Genomic DNA, 19313 nt, shown 5'->3' with positions numbered 1-19313 from the left:
CGGTTGGAGTTGCAAACTCCATGGAAGCGGCTCACAGTTGAGAGGATACTGAGTGGGTCACATGAGAATGATGATGTTATGGAGGAATGGAAGAAACAACATGAAAGATTGAATCGTGTCGACGATGCCGGGTAAAGTTTCTGTAGAGGCTGCCAGGATTGTTATAAATAAAGGGTAATCTTATAGTTTAATTTTGTTTTTTTGTATTGAATTCCATTTAATCTCCACAAAATTGAATGTGTTTCCGGAATAATGAGTTACAACTTAGTTTAATAAATAGTTTGTATGTTATTGTGTTGAAGGGATGATGGAGATGGGATTGAATACATAATGATATCTTCTGATAGTGAGAGGTAAAGTTTATTTATAAGTGATAGGGAATATATTATAGTTATAGTATATTGATGCTGTTGTGTTTGCATTGTGCTATAAATGTGGTCTTAATTTCAGGGAAATGAGTCCTGTACAGGAAGAGTTCGAAGAAGCGTACTGGACTCGTGAAGTTCATGATGTAAAGAAGTTTTGCTCAAATGTTATGGTAAGCAGTGTTCAAAGTCTATAGTTGTTGGCACACTGGTGTTATACAGAGATGTAATGTAACTGATATTGTATGTCAATGAGTGCAGCATATTCCTGCAGAAATAGTAGAGAAATGTGGGCTTGCTGGAATGTCAGAGATTACCCTCAATGATGTGGACAACGGGTACCCATATGAGTGCAATGTGAAGAAGAGGCCAAAAAAAATGAAACATATTTGTATGGAGAATGGTTTGACTATGTAAGGGCAGCGGAATTGAAAGAAGGTGATAAAGTGCACTTTTGTGATTTATTACCCGCCAGTGTTATATATTATGGTAACAGTGGAGCGCAGTGGGGATCGTTGATAGAGCTGTTGGTTAGGCAATGTTTGTGGTGGATGTATAGGGCCGTTTTTTTAGCAGTTTGGTTTGTATGGGATTTATGGTTTTGTTTTTTTTTTGTAATGGTGGATGTGAACCAAGATTAACAATTATGGCACTATGTATGGTTTTAATTAAATATTATGAATTTTGGTTGTAAGTTTCATGGAATGAGCCAAATCTGCCATGGCTTTTATGCAAAATTGATTACCATTCTGTTTTAAAATTAAGTATTGTTTATTATAAGTATTGAACAGGATATCTATCAAACTTGATCAGAATAGGGTACCTAATTTCATTATTGTTGGTATAAGTTGGGGTATGGCTCCTGTAAATGGTAGGCTATTAAATCTAATAGGTAAACACACAACAATGGACATATGAATAGTTGAAAATTCAATTTAATAGTATATGTTAAAGAGCAGTACGATAATATTAAATGGTTATAAAATAGTTGTAATGTGTTATATTATATTGGGATGTGGAAAGATCAATTGGGTTATGGGCAGTTAATGTTTTTCGTGAGGAATATAAATAAAACGAAAACTGTTTTGAAGTGATGTAAATGCAAAGAAGACTAATTGAACAATTGCATTGAATTCTATTGGACGGTGGAAAAGTTGCAGGTATGTGAAGAGTCCATTTAGAGTGTTATATAAGTAATGTGTAGGAAGTTTGAAAGCACTAAAAACTGAAGCATTCATCATTACTCTGGAACCAACAGTGTAAGCTTGCGAATTTCTGAAAAGATGGAAGGAAGAGTTGATCAAGCAATGAGAGGTAAAGGTAAACATATCATTTCAAAGTTTGCTCTGTTACATTTTGAATTTAAAAGTTATATATGGTTGCATGCAGGCGAAGAAAACTCGGTGGAACCAAATGGGTGTGGGGAAAGCTGTCATTTCTGACAACTCTGTGTATGTTTGAATTAGCTTATGTTGAGTATACATTTTATGCTTGAATTTAGAATGTTTGATAACACATTTATTTATTGACCATGCTGTTTGTTTGTATAATGTTCCAGATGCCATGAACCGGTTGTTGAGGATTTTAGTTGCCATGTAGAACAGCCTGCTAAGTTACAATATTGTATCTGGAAGCAAGATGTGGTCAACGGGAAGATGGCTCAGTCATGTCTTCTTGTAAGTTATTATCCGTTTTAAGCTTATCGTCTTTCCCTATCAGTTAATGGGATTATCTAATGTTGTTTTATATCAATATTGCAGGAAATTCCTGAGCATGTTGTGGCAAGTCGCTGGCTCCATGGAGCAAGGTTTGTAGATTTGGTTGACTGGGAAAGGGAAGTCAGGGTATGAATGTGAAGTTCATCATACCGAAAAGGGTCAGATGTTCTTAGGGCGTGGTTGGTACAAATTTGCCAAGGAAAGGTGCCTGCTTGATGGAGACTCTATGGGCTTCAGCGTTAAGGATCCCATCAACAAGGAGATACTTGTAACAATGTTGAAAAATTGAAAATGATGTAAAAGTTTGTTATAAGTATCTAACTCTTTAACTTTTTGTAATTTTCTGGTGGACTTAGGTCCACCTTTATATTAATATATAAGATTTTGGTATTTTAGATGTTATGCTATATATATATTATTTCTGTTACTTGCATTGCTAATATGCTGTTAGTAATAAATATACTGCTGTTACTTGCAATACTAATATGCTGTTAGTAATATAGATTACCGCTGTTACAGATTTACTCTGATCAATTTTAAAACTTAGACATTGTTAAAAACTTCCTTATACACAACATTTGTAGTTTTCTCCCTGAATTTCTTTTCTTCATCATGTATCAGTATTTTGATTCCCTTTTTTGTTGTTACTCTTGACAATGCGACATAAATCTGGCCATGTGTGAATACATCTTTCGGTAAGTACAAACCAACGTTATCCAATGACTGTCCCTGTGATTTGTTAATTGTCATAGAATAGGGAAACTATAATAGGGAATTATCTCCTATTCAGTTTGAATGGCCATGGTGATTGGGATGGTGACATATCCATTCGAGGTATGTAAACCAAATTTCCCCAAACCTGTATGTGGTATTGACAATGGCCACAATTGGATCATCGAATTCTGTTATCAGAATATCAGGTGGTATGTTGATTTCGGCGGTGCCGTCATTAGGCTCAGATATTCGGCCCTCTCCTATTCTTGAAAGCCAATCTGAAAACTGTGCTATCTCATTTTTGTCAGTCTGTGTTGATCCTGTTCGTAGCCGCATGTTTCTTGTCAATGTTAATACCTCAACTGAATGCCATATGTAAGATGCATTTATGGCACAGTGTACAATATCGGAACGACTTGCCTCTGGGGACGACAGGTAAAATCTGTCTGAAATCGCCCCCGAAAACAACAACCTTTCCACCGAATACATCAGTTGAATTTTTGTCTGCACTCATAACATCTTTCAAAGTTCTGTCAAGCGATTCTATTGCATACTTATGCGCCATTGGTGCCTCATCCCATATTATAAGCTTTGTCTGTCGTAACATGTCTGCAACATCATTGTTGAATTCAACCTTGCAAGTAGAATTGTCCATAGTTGGTACCGGTATCCTGAACTTTGAATGTGCAGTTCTACCTCCTGGAAGTAACAATGATGCTATACCGCTAGTTGCAACAGTTAAACATATATTGTGTTTTGATCTTAAAGCAGCTGCGAGTGTTCTCCACATATATCTTTTTCCGGGTACCACCATAACCATGAAGGAAGAAAACCGTAGGTTTTTGAGACTCCACAGCGTGGATGATTTTTTCATAAATACTTCTTTGCTCATCTTAGGAACATAATATTGATTGTAGAACGGTGTTAGAATAATTGATTCATAGAATTTCAAAGCGTAAAATAAAATGAATTTAATTGACGCAATAGTTACCTGTAAGAGCAGCAAACAGATTTTCAAATTCTGAGTTCATTGATGCTGTATCATAATTACGCTCATCATATATGAGCCCTGTTTCCCAACTGTTCAAGAACATAAGCATCCGGATATGGAATAGGACTAAAATCCTTTAGTGTCCTTCTATTTGCCTGAAGCAGTTTCTCAATTTCTATTAAAGTCAAATTTTGTAACTCTTCTTGTGTGAGGACCAATTCTGCATTGATATGAGAAATTGAGTTATAATACTGTTGGTAAGTCATCTGTAGGCTGTTATTAACAAATTGTTTTGTTTGCTATTTTATTATGTCTAACAAACCTGGATTAGCAGCCAATGCTCTTTGTGTATGTAAGACACCATCAGATAATAGGAAGCCAAGTTTGTTCCCAAACATGTGCAGGGCGATTAACAGCACCAGACAAAAGCATGATAACAAACAGTTTTCGAAGAAAATGACCAGTCCCCCAATGACTTGCCTCCTTTATAGCAGCTATGTATTCTTTGTCGTCTTCAAGAAATCCCATTGCAAAGCATGTATCTCTGAATGTATCATACTGAATGTTATCCACGGTCCTGATTTCCTCATATGTTGTTGGTCCTTTTGCCACCGGGGGGGTCAACATCATGCGCAGGTAAAACAGTTCACCAGTTGTTGGCGGAACCCATATGAGACGTCCAATGGTGAAGCCTTTTTTCCGCGGTTTCCATTCTCTCTTTTTTTTTTGGTAAACAAACTTTGAGACAAATTGACCATAAGTTAATGTTTATGCCTCTTCATATTTAGAATTTGCTACCAGCCATGCAGTAAACATTGATTCAGTCACACTTGCAGTTTCCAGCACATTTTCCATGCGTGCATAATCTGTATAGTATATAGGTTTCTCCCCAACCAAATGATAGAACATACGTTCCACAGCTGGTTTTCTGCCATGAATATTGTAAGAGTAAATGCGCCAGCATGCTTCACTGGGTGAGACATACCTGCAGTCGAGATATTGTTGGATCTCATCAACAGGTTGATTGCTATTTGTTGAAACTGCTGCTGTTATTCTGTCATAGCCTTTATTGATATATTTGAAAAGATATTTTATGGAAGTACTCTGATTACACCATTCCATGTTTATATGTGCCTGGTATTTCATAAGAAATCTGGTATTATATGGAACCACATGTCTGTTGTCCAAGGTGATACCATTTTTTTCAATAGTGAAGGTTTTTGATCTTCTCCTATACAGCGGATATCCCTCTGTATCAACAATAGTGTGTTCAATAAACTTTTTGGGATAGTATTTAGAACATCGTCCATTCTTCATACATTGTGAGGTCACGCGAGCAAGGCCACAGGGTCCATGCATCATATGTGCCTTAACCAATTTGTATAAATTGGGATGAACAGTCGGGTCGGGAATTTCAGCAGAAATGATCTTGTCTATGTCAGATGGTGTTGGGTATATGCTCTGAGGGTGTAGGAATATCAAGATGTGAGCATGTGGCAATCCGCGCTTTTGGAATTCAATGGTGTACATATCTATTAAATTGAAAGTTAGTTTGATGTAATATTTTGGTTCTACACAGACACATGATTGAAAAGTAGTATAATTAAATGAAACAACTTACATGCAATCACTTTTCCAACGACATGGTGTTTTGTAATATCATCCATGAGGGTATCAAACTTTATTTTGAAAACTTTTGAAATGATATCTGGCATATTCATGGGGTTGTAGACCTGTGCCTGACAATGCTCTTTTAATTCCAGGCCAATTTGGGTTGCAGGTAAAAGTAACAAATAAATCAGGGAATCCCAATCGACTTGAAATGGCCCATACCGTCAAAATATAGTTGATCCATATATCTCTTGCTACCAACAAATGTTGATGGCAGAACAACTCGTTTTCCTCGCTTTTGGTGTTCATTTCTTGTATCGCCATCAGTTTGAGCGGCCAAATTATTATATTTGCCCACTCTTAATTTCGATTGATTATCTCTCAACCAATTCAGTCGTTCGGATTCCATCATAGCATAGCCGTCGACTAAGAATTGTTGAAATAGGCGTCTTGAGTAAAGTAGTGTTTTTGCCTCTTTGTGACGTTGTTGTAACCGGTAAGAAAACCAATCCTTAATGCTTTGACGGTTTCTCCTAGTGACCTCAGTTTCATGGCGATATCTGTGCATTATATTTTTCCTGTAACCATCTTCCCCATAAGGAAATATAAGAGGATACTGATAAGCCAAATATGCTGGGGTGAAACTCATCTATTCGTTGCAAACCACCATTGCGGCGCTGAATTAAGATGTCCCTTTTATCAGCAGAATCAATGTCTCCCACAATGAGTTGCAGCCACTTCTGAGACAGTAAGTTTTTTGTAAAAACGGCCATCTTCGGATCTATCAGAAATAAGCCTGAGTTTTAAATCTGTGAAAGAATTTTTCCTTAAAACATCCCTTGCCATTCTAAAAGCTTTGGCATGAACATTGTGCTGATCTAACATCATCTTGAGCTTTTTGACAACCGGTCGCTCGATGCCTTTGTTGTCCCTGTTTATTTTTCGCATCCATGAATAAATAGTTTAACAAAATATTTTTATAAAACAATTGTGTAATTATGTCTGAGCATGCTTACTTGAAAAATTTTATTCTGTGTTCAACTTCATTGTCCGTGTCATAGATGTATAATTGAGCATATTGCGGAGGTTGCCCTGTTTCTGGCAGCAGTGTACCAATTCGATGACAGGTCTGACCCTGCAGTCTCAAAGTAGGGGGTCCACCTCTTTTAGAATATGTTGTGTCGAACTTCATTCCAGGGGAAGTGAATGAGAACATTGCGTTGTATGTTCGTATGTTAGCCTGGTAGTTTTTACTATCTGAATATGTTTTATTAAATAGAAGATCTTGCAACACCTGTGGAGGTTGCTCAAGGAACGGAAGAACAATTTTTCCTCCACGGCAACAACGATAAAAGCGAGGAGTTGCTGTAATTTTGTGTCTATTCACTTTTTCTTAGTACCACATACATGCTTGGCAGTGTGCACATTCATAACTTTGGTCGCCAATATCGTAATATTCTGAAAGAAGAAACCACAATACTGAATATGTCTATTAACAGAAGAAGTGTACATCATTTGGTTATCAGTGTATGATATGGAAATACCTTGAAGATGGGCCTCCTGTAATTGTGCCGGGTCTGAATCTTCGTCAGAGCCGGAACTATTAGAAGAATTTAAATTATTGTCAGAGTTGGAGTCATCATTGTCTTCATAATGAGATTCAACAGACATATTATGATTTGAGGTAGATGGATGATCCATGGACTGACTTGACATATTATAATTTGAAGTAGATGCATGATCCATGTTCTGACTTTGACTAACAATGTTGTTTGTATTTTGAACCCTACTAACTTCAGTATTGAACAAATTTCTCAATCTTTTTCTGTTATCCAAGATTATTTTCCTTCTCTTTCTAGCCATAGCCGTTTCAATAGTGGATTCATATGTTACAGAAGATGTAAAATTATGATTTAAATGGGAAGTGAGGTTGCTTGATCTGACACAGTTTCGATAATCCCTCTTTGCTTTAAGAATAAGCTTTCTCCTCTTTCTTGCAATGGATGTTTGAGGAGCAGTGTTTTTAACAACATCTGTTTCCATCACAAACACAAAAGTAGGATGAATAATAATACTACAAATAAGATTGATTTGTATAGATTCATGCACACAATATGAGATGTATAGCATGCTACTTCATGGTTTTGAATACTAAAAGTTTACAGTTTCTAATTGAAGGGGAATTGGTGGGTTCAAATGTCATGAATGCAGTATTGATTTTAATTTTTCTTTCATACTTGAATATATATGAAGTTGGAACTGAATATGAATAGAATGATGGTTATAGATTTAAATTACCACTTATCCCTCCCTTATAACTGTTGTGTGTGTTAAATGTATTTAATTTAATCTATACAGGTTATTTATAATATTTTATTTGATGGATGTGTTACTCTTTTAAAAATACTTTAAGTCAAAACTAATATTATAAGTAAATAGAAACTGAACAGTTAACCCACTTTCTGCATGTACCAAGTACTTGTTTCCTATTGCACTGAATAGAAGTTTAGCATTGCAACTGCCTGCGGTTAGGGTTCCGACAATGGCATCTTCACACGGTGGTCCTTCTGTGCGGATTCCCTCTGATGATGAAAATGATTTCAGGTATGAGTAGATAATTTTATTTCACCTTTGCTTTGCCGTACAAAATAGGGTATACTGGTATACAAAATATGGTAGTGTGGTAATAACAGTTAACAGCATTTAGTGATGGGTGTAGTATCAATATAGCTCAATGTTGTATTATGTGTGGTATTTGTCAAGAAATCAAATGTGACTGAATGACTATTGTTGGTTTTTATTGTTGGATTGTATATCCCGTCGTTGCTCGGCATATGACTATTGCTTAGTAAAGAATGCTTCATATGCGGTTTGTTTTTAATCCATATTTGATGTTGGAACAACGATGATCAGGCAATGGAAATCATAGAAGATTTGGTAAAGGAAACAGGGTACGATCCTAAGGTGGAAAGAAAACTCAGGAATAAACAGCGCAATGTCACCCATGGTCGTGTTGTGTCGAATGTTGATGTTGTCGCACAAAATAGCGCAAGGGTTAAAAGCAATCCCAATGCAGGACCTATAAAGATAAAAGAGGAATCAACAGACATTGACACAAATGAAATCAAAGTTTCTGAAGTTGGTGAACCAAGTGGATCAAAAGAGGGTAAGAAACAAAAGGGTAAAGTGGTGAAAAAAGCAAAGGTGGGTACAGACATTACTGTAGACAGTTCTACAGGGGCTCAAAATTTTTTCTGGAACACCCATGTTACAAATGCTAAATCTACACAGCAGAATGTAATGGTAAGGAGATATTTGAATATGAGCATCATGTTATTGAAAATGTAAATAGTATATATTGTTAATAGTTACCTTATTTCTTGTATGCAGCATTTCCCTAAGGAAATCGCCAAAAGATGCCTCCGTCGCTTTCAAGATGAAATCAACCTGCTGGATGTGAGGACGAAGAACATTGTTACCTGTCAGGTTCACAAAGCTAACAGAAAAGGAATACCCCAGCCATATGAAAAGTACATGGCCCTGGGATGGTACGAATTCGCCAAATATCTTAACCTGCGTAATGGGGATACAATAGCGTGGAGTATGCTGCGATTCTCTCCGTATATCTATGTGAAGGTTGAAAGACAATGAAGAAACTGCTGCTATTTGCAAACCGTGTACTATACCTGAATTTTAATGGTTATATTATATGTTAGGAATGTTATTTTGGTACATTGTGTTATATATATTCTGCTACATGTTATTTTGTAAGCACTTTATCCAGAATGGGAACACAGTAATATTGTGACCATTGGAAGATCTAATATATAATCGTTTTCGGGACAAATTTTTTAAGTTCTCCTATTATATTCTATTAATCCGCTCTGATATGCTTTTAGTTAAAATGAAATCTGTCCCATAATATTGTATCAACATTATACTAAGATCAGACATAAAATTATTTAGTGATAGTTAACATAGTCAAATGTTAAAAGTTCTGGTGTTTGTTTGTGAGGCACAATCCATGTTTTAGTTTACAATGTAATGACAGAAAGCTTAGAGAGTGCTAATCCAAACAAACCGTTCTTTGCGACATCATTATTGTAACTAACATTAAAAATAATAAAAAAGCAGCACCCCGTTATAAGAGGTATAGTTAAAATGGAATGTTTGATATATGATCAAAAAGAATCAAAATAATTAATAATAGTATATATAATATGTAGTTGAATTTGAATCATTTGAATATAATAAGCCACACAAACCATTGATAATTCTTAAATCAAATTGAACATAACAGAAGCACATAGCCAGTATTCATGCACTAATTATTACAGAAAATGAAATCACACACATGATTAAAAGCAAAGGAAACTAACATTCAGTTTTTATAACAAACACCTAAGCAAAACACACACAAAATAAAAATAGATCTAATCAATCTTCTCCATTTTAATTATCTTCTTCAGCTTGTTTGATGACAGTTCCCCATCATGTAATCCGTCCAAATCAATGGATTCACTTGATGCAGCAGGAAGATGCCTCTTACCACCAGGTGTGACAGCATCAGGCTTGTGCTCAGATGTAATTTCCAGGTCCTGCAATGCCACGATGAAGACTATTAGTTAGGAATATTGATATAAATGTAAGTCGGTAAGTGTTAGTAATATTGATATAAATGTAAGTAGGTAAGTGTGTTGCAGTGAGACTCACTGTAACCAATTCACAGTCTTCATTGCCATCTGTTTTAGCCTCATCAACACTCTCTTTAATCTATATATTGTTAAACACAGTTTTCAATATAACATAATCACAGGAAAAGCAAAAAAATGCATACACAGTTTAAAATTTCTACCTCCAGAGTCTCAGGTACGACAGTTTGGATTGGAATAGGTTCCTTGAGAATTTACCAAAGAAAAACAAAATCAGGCAAAAAATTGTTATAATATGAAGTCCTCGTTTATAAAACAAATGTCAGTTCATTAGAGCTGACCTCATCTGTTCCCCATTTTTCCTTAAGTTGCTGGATAATAGGATCATTTTTTATAATCATAACGACGGAACAGTTCTTCCAGTGTGGATGCCACTTAACCTTCATAGCCATTTCCAACTTCAACAACTGATCAAGTGCTAACGGATAGTCCAATGGATCAGTAATTCCAGCCTATTTAAACAACTGGCCATATTAGTGTACACAGAGTATTGGAAAGTACATTCTAATTCGTCTGCATAATATAAATATAACCTGAATCATAGTGATACGAAGTTGCGATGCAGATAAACCGAACAGCATTTCACATTCTCTATTCCAGAAGACAAAATTGCAGCTTTGGCCCCCGTGAGTAACCTCAATTTCAATCTTATACCTGAACATCATAAGAAGTCGCTCCGTTAAAAAAGCCGACAACATAAAAACATCATAAACATGACTGAAACAACATCTATTAGGTGAGAACAACTAAAACCTAAGGACTTCAGCCATGGTTTCATGACCAGCTTCACACTCAAAGGGGGGGCTGTCCCCACACGCTATAGATTGACACATATGACAGGTACGATAGTACCATCCAAACGGAGATGCTACTAATAATTTTGTTGTAGCGACAGTAGCACAAAATGTAACCTGGACAAATAGCCGCCAAAATCAGAAACATGTGACACACTAAAGAATGAGGTTATAATTATGATAATATGGGAAAATAGAAAGACATACATTCGTAAGTTGAATAATCTCAGCAATAGGCAAAACAACAGCCTTTGAGAACAATTTTTGCACAGGAGTGAGCTGTTGATTTTCAGAACTTTGGGAGGAATATTGGGAATTCCCTCCAAGTTGTTCAGACAGGGTTACCCTGCTCTCCTCAGGCATTCTGCAGAGCATGGATCATTATCAAATTCATACATGAAAAAAATAACTGCACAAAATGGATGACACTATCAACATACCTATCAATAAAGTCTTTCATGACCGGAAAATCAGCATCAACACATAAAAGGGTCACATTGTAGGTGTTTGTCACAGACAGAGGATACTTTCCTGCAAATTCAAATTATACCTTGTCAATATATTTATCACAGATTTTGTAGTTTTAGTATTAATTTAAAAAATAAGTCATGGAATAACCTTCTTCCTTCACTTTGGCATACTGAAGCAACACAACTGTAGGGAGTGATGCAGCAACTCTAACTTTGTTAAACTTGATGAACTGATCCGCGTATGATTCCCACAGAGTACAGTTCAACATGTTGTTGCTAAACCATGATCACAACACATTAAGATATATAACATGATTCATATATCAGGCAGTCTAATGTATAAAAAAAAATCTGTGATCACGCAACATCATGCTAATTTGCTGCTTCTTTGCACCTGACTCAGTCTGTGCATAACCAATACTATCCACCATTCCAACGACATCTGTCAGGCAAATTTATTAATTTCACACGGCTAAAATGCATCAAAACATGAGATAATAAAAAAGCCAAAAACCATACTCACGAATCAGAACATGTTTGTCAAACCTCCCTGTTATGATGTCGGAAAAACTTGTAAATAAAATCGATTTCGGGGGTATCTCATGTTTGTCTTCATCAAGAACAGATGTTCCAGCAGTAAACTTTATCATATATTTGTGTCCCGATGCCCTGAAGGCCAGAACATAAGGCACCACCTTAAAATTAGATACAGCATAAGTATGCCCTAATAAGCATTTTTCGGTGAACACCGACACATGCGGTGCTGGAACAACAGCATGAATATCATCTCCCTGCAGCAGAAACCAAAAAATGATTCAAACTATACAAACATAGGTAAATGATAAACATACTGAAACATAAACAGGGTAATCACCAATTTGTCAACAAAGATCATTTCAAAATGTTCCTTGTTGTTGGAGACAACTTTCCATCTGTGGTGAATCCTAACAACAATCTTCCAAAGCTCTTTTCCATCATTGATCTCTGCTATTCTCTCAACAGGCCTTGACATGATAATGCAAATTCACACTGCACTGAATGATAACCGCATAAGTTAGCAAGCATGGAAAGAGAAGAATGAAATCACTGATAAATAGGCAAGCCATTTAAACACATAATTACTGCAATTGTGCAGTTTGGAACATGGACAGGCACAGAATAATGGACCTTACATAACTGCAGCAACATGAGAAGCTGTGAGGGTGAAACTTCCACAACAATAACTGCCGCAGCCCACCATGCAGTTGAAGGATCAAAAATTCTGTAGTAACCACCAAAGCTGATGTGGATCAACCATAGAAGAGTTGCTGATGTGGATAGCCTAAGAAAGTCTCAAATGGTAGACTTTTCTTATATGATAGATTGATGAAATACGAAGAGCTTATTTAAATGAGGTTCATATAATATTCAATTTACTATTTAAAAAATTATTATAGAATAAATTTGACATCCATCAAGTCACCCTTACTTATAAATATTTATCATACTTAATGAAACACGATATTCTAAATTTGTATTTGAATTGCTGGTGGATCACCGCCACCGTACGTTTCAAACCCCTCCAACGTGATTTTGAAAAGTTACTATTGATAACTTTTGCACAAAGCACGATATTGCCACGATTCTTTTACATTTCCAAACATAGGCTAAATTCAATATGTATAGGGGAGACACTAATTCCAAACTTATTTTTTATATAGGTGAAAATACGAAAATACCTTCTGTTAAATTAAAAAGTTACAAATTTATCACTCAACCTTGGTAAATGCATTTTCTTTCTCCTCTTCTTTCCTGTTATGTTTTTCTATATCTTTCACACAATTATAAGTTTGTCGTTCAACTCGAACAATTACACTCAACCCAATAATTTAAATAAATGTTAATAAAGTTTGTCTTGATGTCATTGATAATTCTTTAGATATGATTGTGGAAAACATCCTTCAATAGGGAAATATCCATTATATCAAATGGATGAAATACGAAGAGCTTATTTAAAATGAGGTTCATATCAAATGCATTTAGAGCGATATCCCTTGTCTGGTAAAAAAAGACCATCGAAGACGATTTCAACAAGCTAAGTTTAACATTTTTCTTTCATGGTTATAATACTCACCTTCATAAGATGTTGCTTATTGCTTACATGTTTTTAACAAAAGATCAAATGAACGTCCTGATTCAGATGTCTTCGTTTCTACGAGTTTTAGAGATTGAAAGAAAGTTAAAAGTGAAAAATATTGTGCTTTTCTTAAACACATGGGGAATGCTCCATGTTCACCACACAACAATGATATGAAAACTTGTTAAGATTTGTTGGATCAATATTCACACATTAGGAATATTATTCACGTGGGGATCACATTTTTCTTCTTTTTTTGTTGCCCGATAAATATGTATGAAGCAACTTATATTATTTCAAGAAAAATTTACAAAGGAAGGATTAAGTTATGCTTCACGTGGAGATGATGATAGTGCTTACATTACTTAAAGACATTTGATTTTATATTGATAATGCATTTGATTTAAAGAAATTATAGGAATCACAAATATCCTTTGTCATGCCTTACAATAATAATCCATTTATGTAGTTAATGGTATGCATTTGGTTTGTACAACAAAAACTTTTATTCAAAAATTGAGAGAATATAGTTGGGATAAATTGTTTACTTTCATGATATCATTTACTAACACAGGCACATGTTAGACTAGACTTTTTTAAATAGAAAAAGTCAAGACTTTTTTTAAGCTTATTTAGTTAAAATACTAGGTCTTAGGCCATAAAAAACATTTTAAATATATTACGCTGGTCTATTTAAATAAATATGAATGATTCTATTATAATTATAATATTTTATATTGTATTTTGAATTAAAAATATGAAATAAAATTTAGTTATCTTGAATAACTTATAAAAATATGATGAAAACACGTTATAAATAACACCATAATTTATTTTCGTAGATTTTATTAAATAAATAATCTCACAAAACTTATGTTATTAGGTAAGTTCAAATAATTCAACGCAAACAAACTTTTAGTATCACTGTTCTTTTAGTTTTTTAATCAATATAAACATTATTTCACTTTATTATTTACATATGTTCAAATGAAATAAATATTTAAGTAGATTAGGCGATCAATAAGATATTCAAAAATGTCAAACTTAAATTATAAATAACTACAAATCAGACTTAAGTTTGCTTGATAAAATCTAGCCCAACTCAATCTATTCTGACCCTTATTCACGATAACATCTTTTTAATTCATAATTTCACAATATCGTTTTTTCACTTTATTTGATAACACATTTTCACACAAGTCATCTTATTTATTTAATTCTTAATTTTTGGAAAAAGTCACATCATAGTTCATCCATAATGAAAATCAAACAACTCATATTTATATTAAGATAAATGATACAGTGACACTTAAAATGACACCTACCCCGTATATATATATATATATATATATATATATATATATATATATATATATATATATATATATATATATATATATATATATATATATATATATATATATATATATATATATATATATATATATATATATATATATATATATATATATATATATATATATATATATATATATATATATATATATATATATATATATATATATACGGGGTAGGTGTCATTTTAAGTGTCACCGTATATATATATATATATACTTTAAAAAATTTAAAATACCTTAACTAAAATTTAGACACTATAGTAGAGATACATCTTTAGGGATTTTGACATTTGTGGTTTGTTGTAATATTTCACAAAAAACTTGTAAACAAAAAAAGGAACCTTTTAAATATGAATGGATGAGAAATTTGATTGTTTTCGTTTTAAATTTATTTCCCAGATACCTTATCATTTACACTGATATTATTATTATTGGTACATTTGAGGACAATGACATGATTTTGTCTCCCCCCATGTGCTTCTTGTTAGTTATGGTCAAGGTGTAAGTAAAAGAACCCTCCAAAGTGAACCCAAAAGTGTGTTATATTATATTCTCTTTACTCTCCACATGTGGTAGCCATCCATTGAAGAGAAAGAAGAAAATCTCATGGTTTTTCTTAGGTAAGGTTCTAAGATAATATAATCTCAATCATGTAGTATTTAAATACAAACTCTATACAATAAACCCTAAACATGAACTAATATAAAGAAATCGTCGTTACTCTGCAGTCTGAGACGTAGACACAGTTGGTTGAACTTTGTTACATCGTTTTGTTTGCCTTTTTCGTATCTTTATTCTTTTGAATTGGAATTACGGTTAATTATAACAATAGCTTTAATTTTAATAACTGTTCATTCTTACAGTTGTAATGTGCCTGCAGATGTAAGAAGTTCATAAAGTTTATGCCTCACAGTGAAACTTTTTCATTCCTTGATGTTTAAGCAGCAAGAATAAATTCAAAAGGATGATAAACAGGAAAAAGGTACCTGAAAATTTGTAAAAAGAGATTTGTTAGAACTTTGCCTGTGGACCCAAGAGAGAGTGAGAGCTAGCTTGTATTCAAGCTTCAAAGTGGCAATGTTGTCCAAATATATTCTAGTTTTTTTTTGGTATATGATCTTCAAGCCTATGCAACGCACACATTTCACGTCAAAAACGTATCTGGTGTTTGACGTCTGTGTTCATTTCCGGCACCTATATAACACTCATATAAATTATTATCGATATTTACGTGTCAAAATGTTGTGTATTTTTCATGTATAGTTTGAATTTATGCTTCTTTCTTGGGTTTTTGAAATCATAGTTTTTTTTTTTTCCTTTACTTTTAACAACATTAAAAAGTGCCACTATTAAAACCTAGAGTGTTATTCTTAAACATGATTAGTCATTAAACTTTTCCGTACTAATTATTTTTAAAATGCAAGTAAACGTAAAGGTAAAACTAATGGTTAATTTGTTAATAAAGCTTAATGAATAATGATTCTTATATTCCCTCTAAGAAGATGGTATTAAATACTAATTATTTATATAGCACTGTTATTTTCAACATTCGTATCACCGAAATTCGATATGACTATTTTTATTTTTATTATTATAATTCTCTGTTATCATATCATCACTTGTTTAAAAGAAAAAGGGAAGTGATGAGATGCTAATTAATGCTAATTAAATTAATTTTTTTGTTTAATGTAATATTTTCCATTTAAGATGAATAAGTGAGGAATGATTAAAGGTAGAACCCATCAATCAGATTCCAATTTGTGCCCATAAAATAATTTATTTTTCCTTTTGATAGAGCACTATGAAAAATGGTATTTATAATGGGTCCAGTGGTAACGTACCTTTTCAGTGTGGAAGACTTAGGGCATTGGCTTCTTCAAATTAAGTGCGCATATCTGTTTTCTATCATCAACTTGTTTATTAATTAATAGCTCATCAAATTATTTGAAATAGAGTTTTATATATTAATTAATAGCTCAGAAATTATTTGAAATAAAATTTTATCGTTAACAGATTCGAAAGATTAATCTCTGCATAAATAAAAAAAATTCGGTTCATAAAAAAAATTAACCAGTTATGCTATCAAATTTTATATTAAAATAAATATTTATGTGAAAATTGATTCAATTATTAAAAAAATATTTTTCTATCGGGTTAATATGCACTACATAATTTTTGTAATTATTATTTTTAAATTTAATTATTTTAAAATAAAATTAAAATTTTTAATTTAAATTTAGTGTGACTAAGAAAAAGGTATATTTTCCTCTTTTTTTCTTCAACTAGGACCCTTTCTTTATCACATATTCTCATTCATGTTTTCACATATATTTATTCGTTTTTCTCCATCTCATATTTATTACTCTACTCTATCTTATAGCTACTTAGGGTATATCTGTCTTTAGCATAAACCACACGAGCCATCAATTTGAACCTTCTTGAACCAAAGTTTTAATAAGAACCATAAATATTATAGTATTTGTAGAATATTATGAATTTCAATGCAGAATGTCCTCCTTTTACATCAAACGACTATAGGTAAAGATTACATTATCAAATTTACGATATGATTCATTAGTTAATTAAGTGTTTATTATTGGTAGATGTAATTGTCCAGAATATATAGAGAGGATTTTGTTTTATTTATTGGAGTATATCACATCATGGATTTTTTATAATTGGAAAATGTTTAGGTTAGTCGCCAAAGTGAGTGAAGTTAGACTTTAAAATTCAAAATATATTTTTAGAATATTTATCGAATAAATATTAATCTAAAAATATTAAGTTGTTTCGTAAAGGATAAATAGGTTTATTTTGTCACATGACTATGATTATTCCGTACCTATGATTAAGACTAGTGCTATGTAGTGAGAAATATATTTCCCCACATATTTTGATGGGGAACAAGATCAAATTTTAGATAACTATCATAATATAATTGGCCATATGATTTTATTTGTTTCCATGGCGTGAATAATCACAATATACAGTGAATTAACTATATAACATGTCTCACATTTCATAGTCCAATTAAGAAGAATATAAGATAATAGCTAGATAAGGAAAATCTAAAATTGCTTATATGGTCATTATCTTTTAGACTAAGTTGTCGATTTCTCTTTGCATATTAACAGATTTTGTGGTTAATGTTAGATTTGAATGACTTTTTTTGATTGCTCCTAATCTAGTTGTGGGTTTCCAAATTTGTCATAACAATATTAAATGGTACACCTTCAAAACGATTACAATGTTGCTTATATAGCCATTATTCATGTAAGACAATATGTCAATTTATCTATGTGTATTAATAAATTGGTGGCTGGTGATATGTTTACATAAACTTTCTTGAATGCAAACTGTAATTGGTATAAATAGACATTCTTATATGGGAAGGGATGAGGGAAGGGATGACTATACGTTTTAAGTATTTTTAGTAATTTTAGGGTTGTCGTGACGGAAAAATTCAGATTAAACTAATTATTAATTTAACTTGTAAAGTAAGAGTTGCCACCAAACTATATTGTTTTTAAAAGAAGGGGAAAATATCGATAAAATTCAATGAAAGAAAGATTCGGATACGAGAGTTGGTTATGCAAGGGAAGGTATTAACACCCCTCGCATTTGTGATACTCTACAAGAACCTTTTGAAAATCTCCATTTTTAGGCTAAAGGGTTAAAGTTTGAAAAAGATTGATGGGATGAGAAAAGAATTAATTTTATTTTAGTGTGCTCGACAAAACATCACATCTTGTGCCTACATACCCTTCTGTGCAATAGGGAAGCCAGATCATTTGTGGTTCTGTTAAAAAAGAAAAGAAGGTTTTTTGTTTTTAATGGAAAAGACATTTTGTCACATTCGAGCGAAAAATACCAATTATCATCCACAAGTATGAGGGAGTGTGTATTTGCATCATCTTGATATGGAGAGCTTTACTTAGATTTAATCATCAAGCATGTCTCACACTCAAGTGGAATATATCAACATCTGCAACTTCAATCTTTACGGGGATTAGGGTTTGCATCACTGCAAGAATCAGACTAATGTTCTTCCTTTATGAAAAGGTTTTAAAAGAAAAAAGTGCACAAGGGAACAAAAGAAGTTTGATGATGTTTGTATCTTTTATGGTTTTTGAAAGTGTTTGAATATGCTTAAGTATCTTAGCATTTATTAAGAAAAAGATTTGACAATCACTTGACAAAGTCAAGGTTTATTATGAAAAGGTATTAAGTTTGAAAACAATAAGGTTTTGAAAAAAAAGTGAAGTTTTGAAAATTCAAGAAGTAAGCACTTGGCAATAAGTCAAAATAAACCTTCCATCCCTTGGATTAAGCCATAAGCAAAACACTAGATAAACTAAGATCATAAGCAAATGAAAAATCCAAAACATCAGATAAATTCAAGGCATCGGATGAACTAGAATGCGTCATATAAGTTCCCATTGTCTCAAGGTGTATCAGATGAAC

The 19313-nt window shown here is 33.1% G+C and overlaps 2 protein-coding genes across 2 annotated transcripts; both read right to left on the bottom strand.

Annotated features, from left to right (window-relative positions):
* Positions 1–9756: 9756 nt before the first annotated feature.
* LOC131636947 (uncharacterized) lies at positions 9757–10459 on the bottom strand. Its single transcript, XM_058907526.1, has 4 exons — positions 10393–10459; positions 10255–10296; positions 10113–10172; positions 9757–9997 (listed from the first exon to the last, which is right to left on the bottom strand). Exons 1-4 carry the CDS (start codon positions 10450–10452, stop codon positions 9833–9835), a joined length of 327 nt encoding a protein of 108 aa, XP_058763509.1. The 5' UTR covers positions 10453–10459; the 3' UTR covers positions 9757–9832.
* A 104-nt stretch (positions 10460–10563) lies between these two features.
* LOC131636950 (uncharacterized) lies at positions 10564–12387 on the bottom strand. Its single transcript, XM_058907528.1, has 8 exons — positions 12250–12387; positions 11922–12166; positions 11524–11651; positions 11346–11436; positions 11113–11269; positions 10964–11022; positions 10645–10765; positions 10564–10575 (listed from the first exon to the last, which is right to left on the bottom strand). The coding sequence occupies exons 1-8, from the start codon at positions 12385–12387 to the stop codon at positions 10564–10566; spliced, it is 951 nt and encodes a 316-aa protein (XP_058763511.1).
* Between the last annotated feature and the right edge of the window lie 6926 nt (positions 12388–19313).

Source organism: Vicia villosa, unplaced genomic scaffold (genome assembly GCF_029867415.1).
Source record: "Vicia villosa cultivar HV-30 ecotype Madison, WI unplaced genomic scaffold, Vvil1.0 ctg.001865F_1_1, whole genome shotgun sequence".
NCBI classification, from domain to species: Eukaryota; Viridiplantae; Streptophyta; class Magnoliopsida; order Fabales; family Fabaceae; genus Vicia; species Vicia villosa.
Note: the sequence above shows the minus strand (reverse complement) of the source record. Positions and strands in the feature narration are given on the sequence as shown.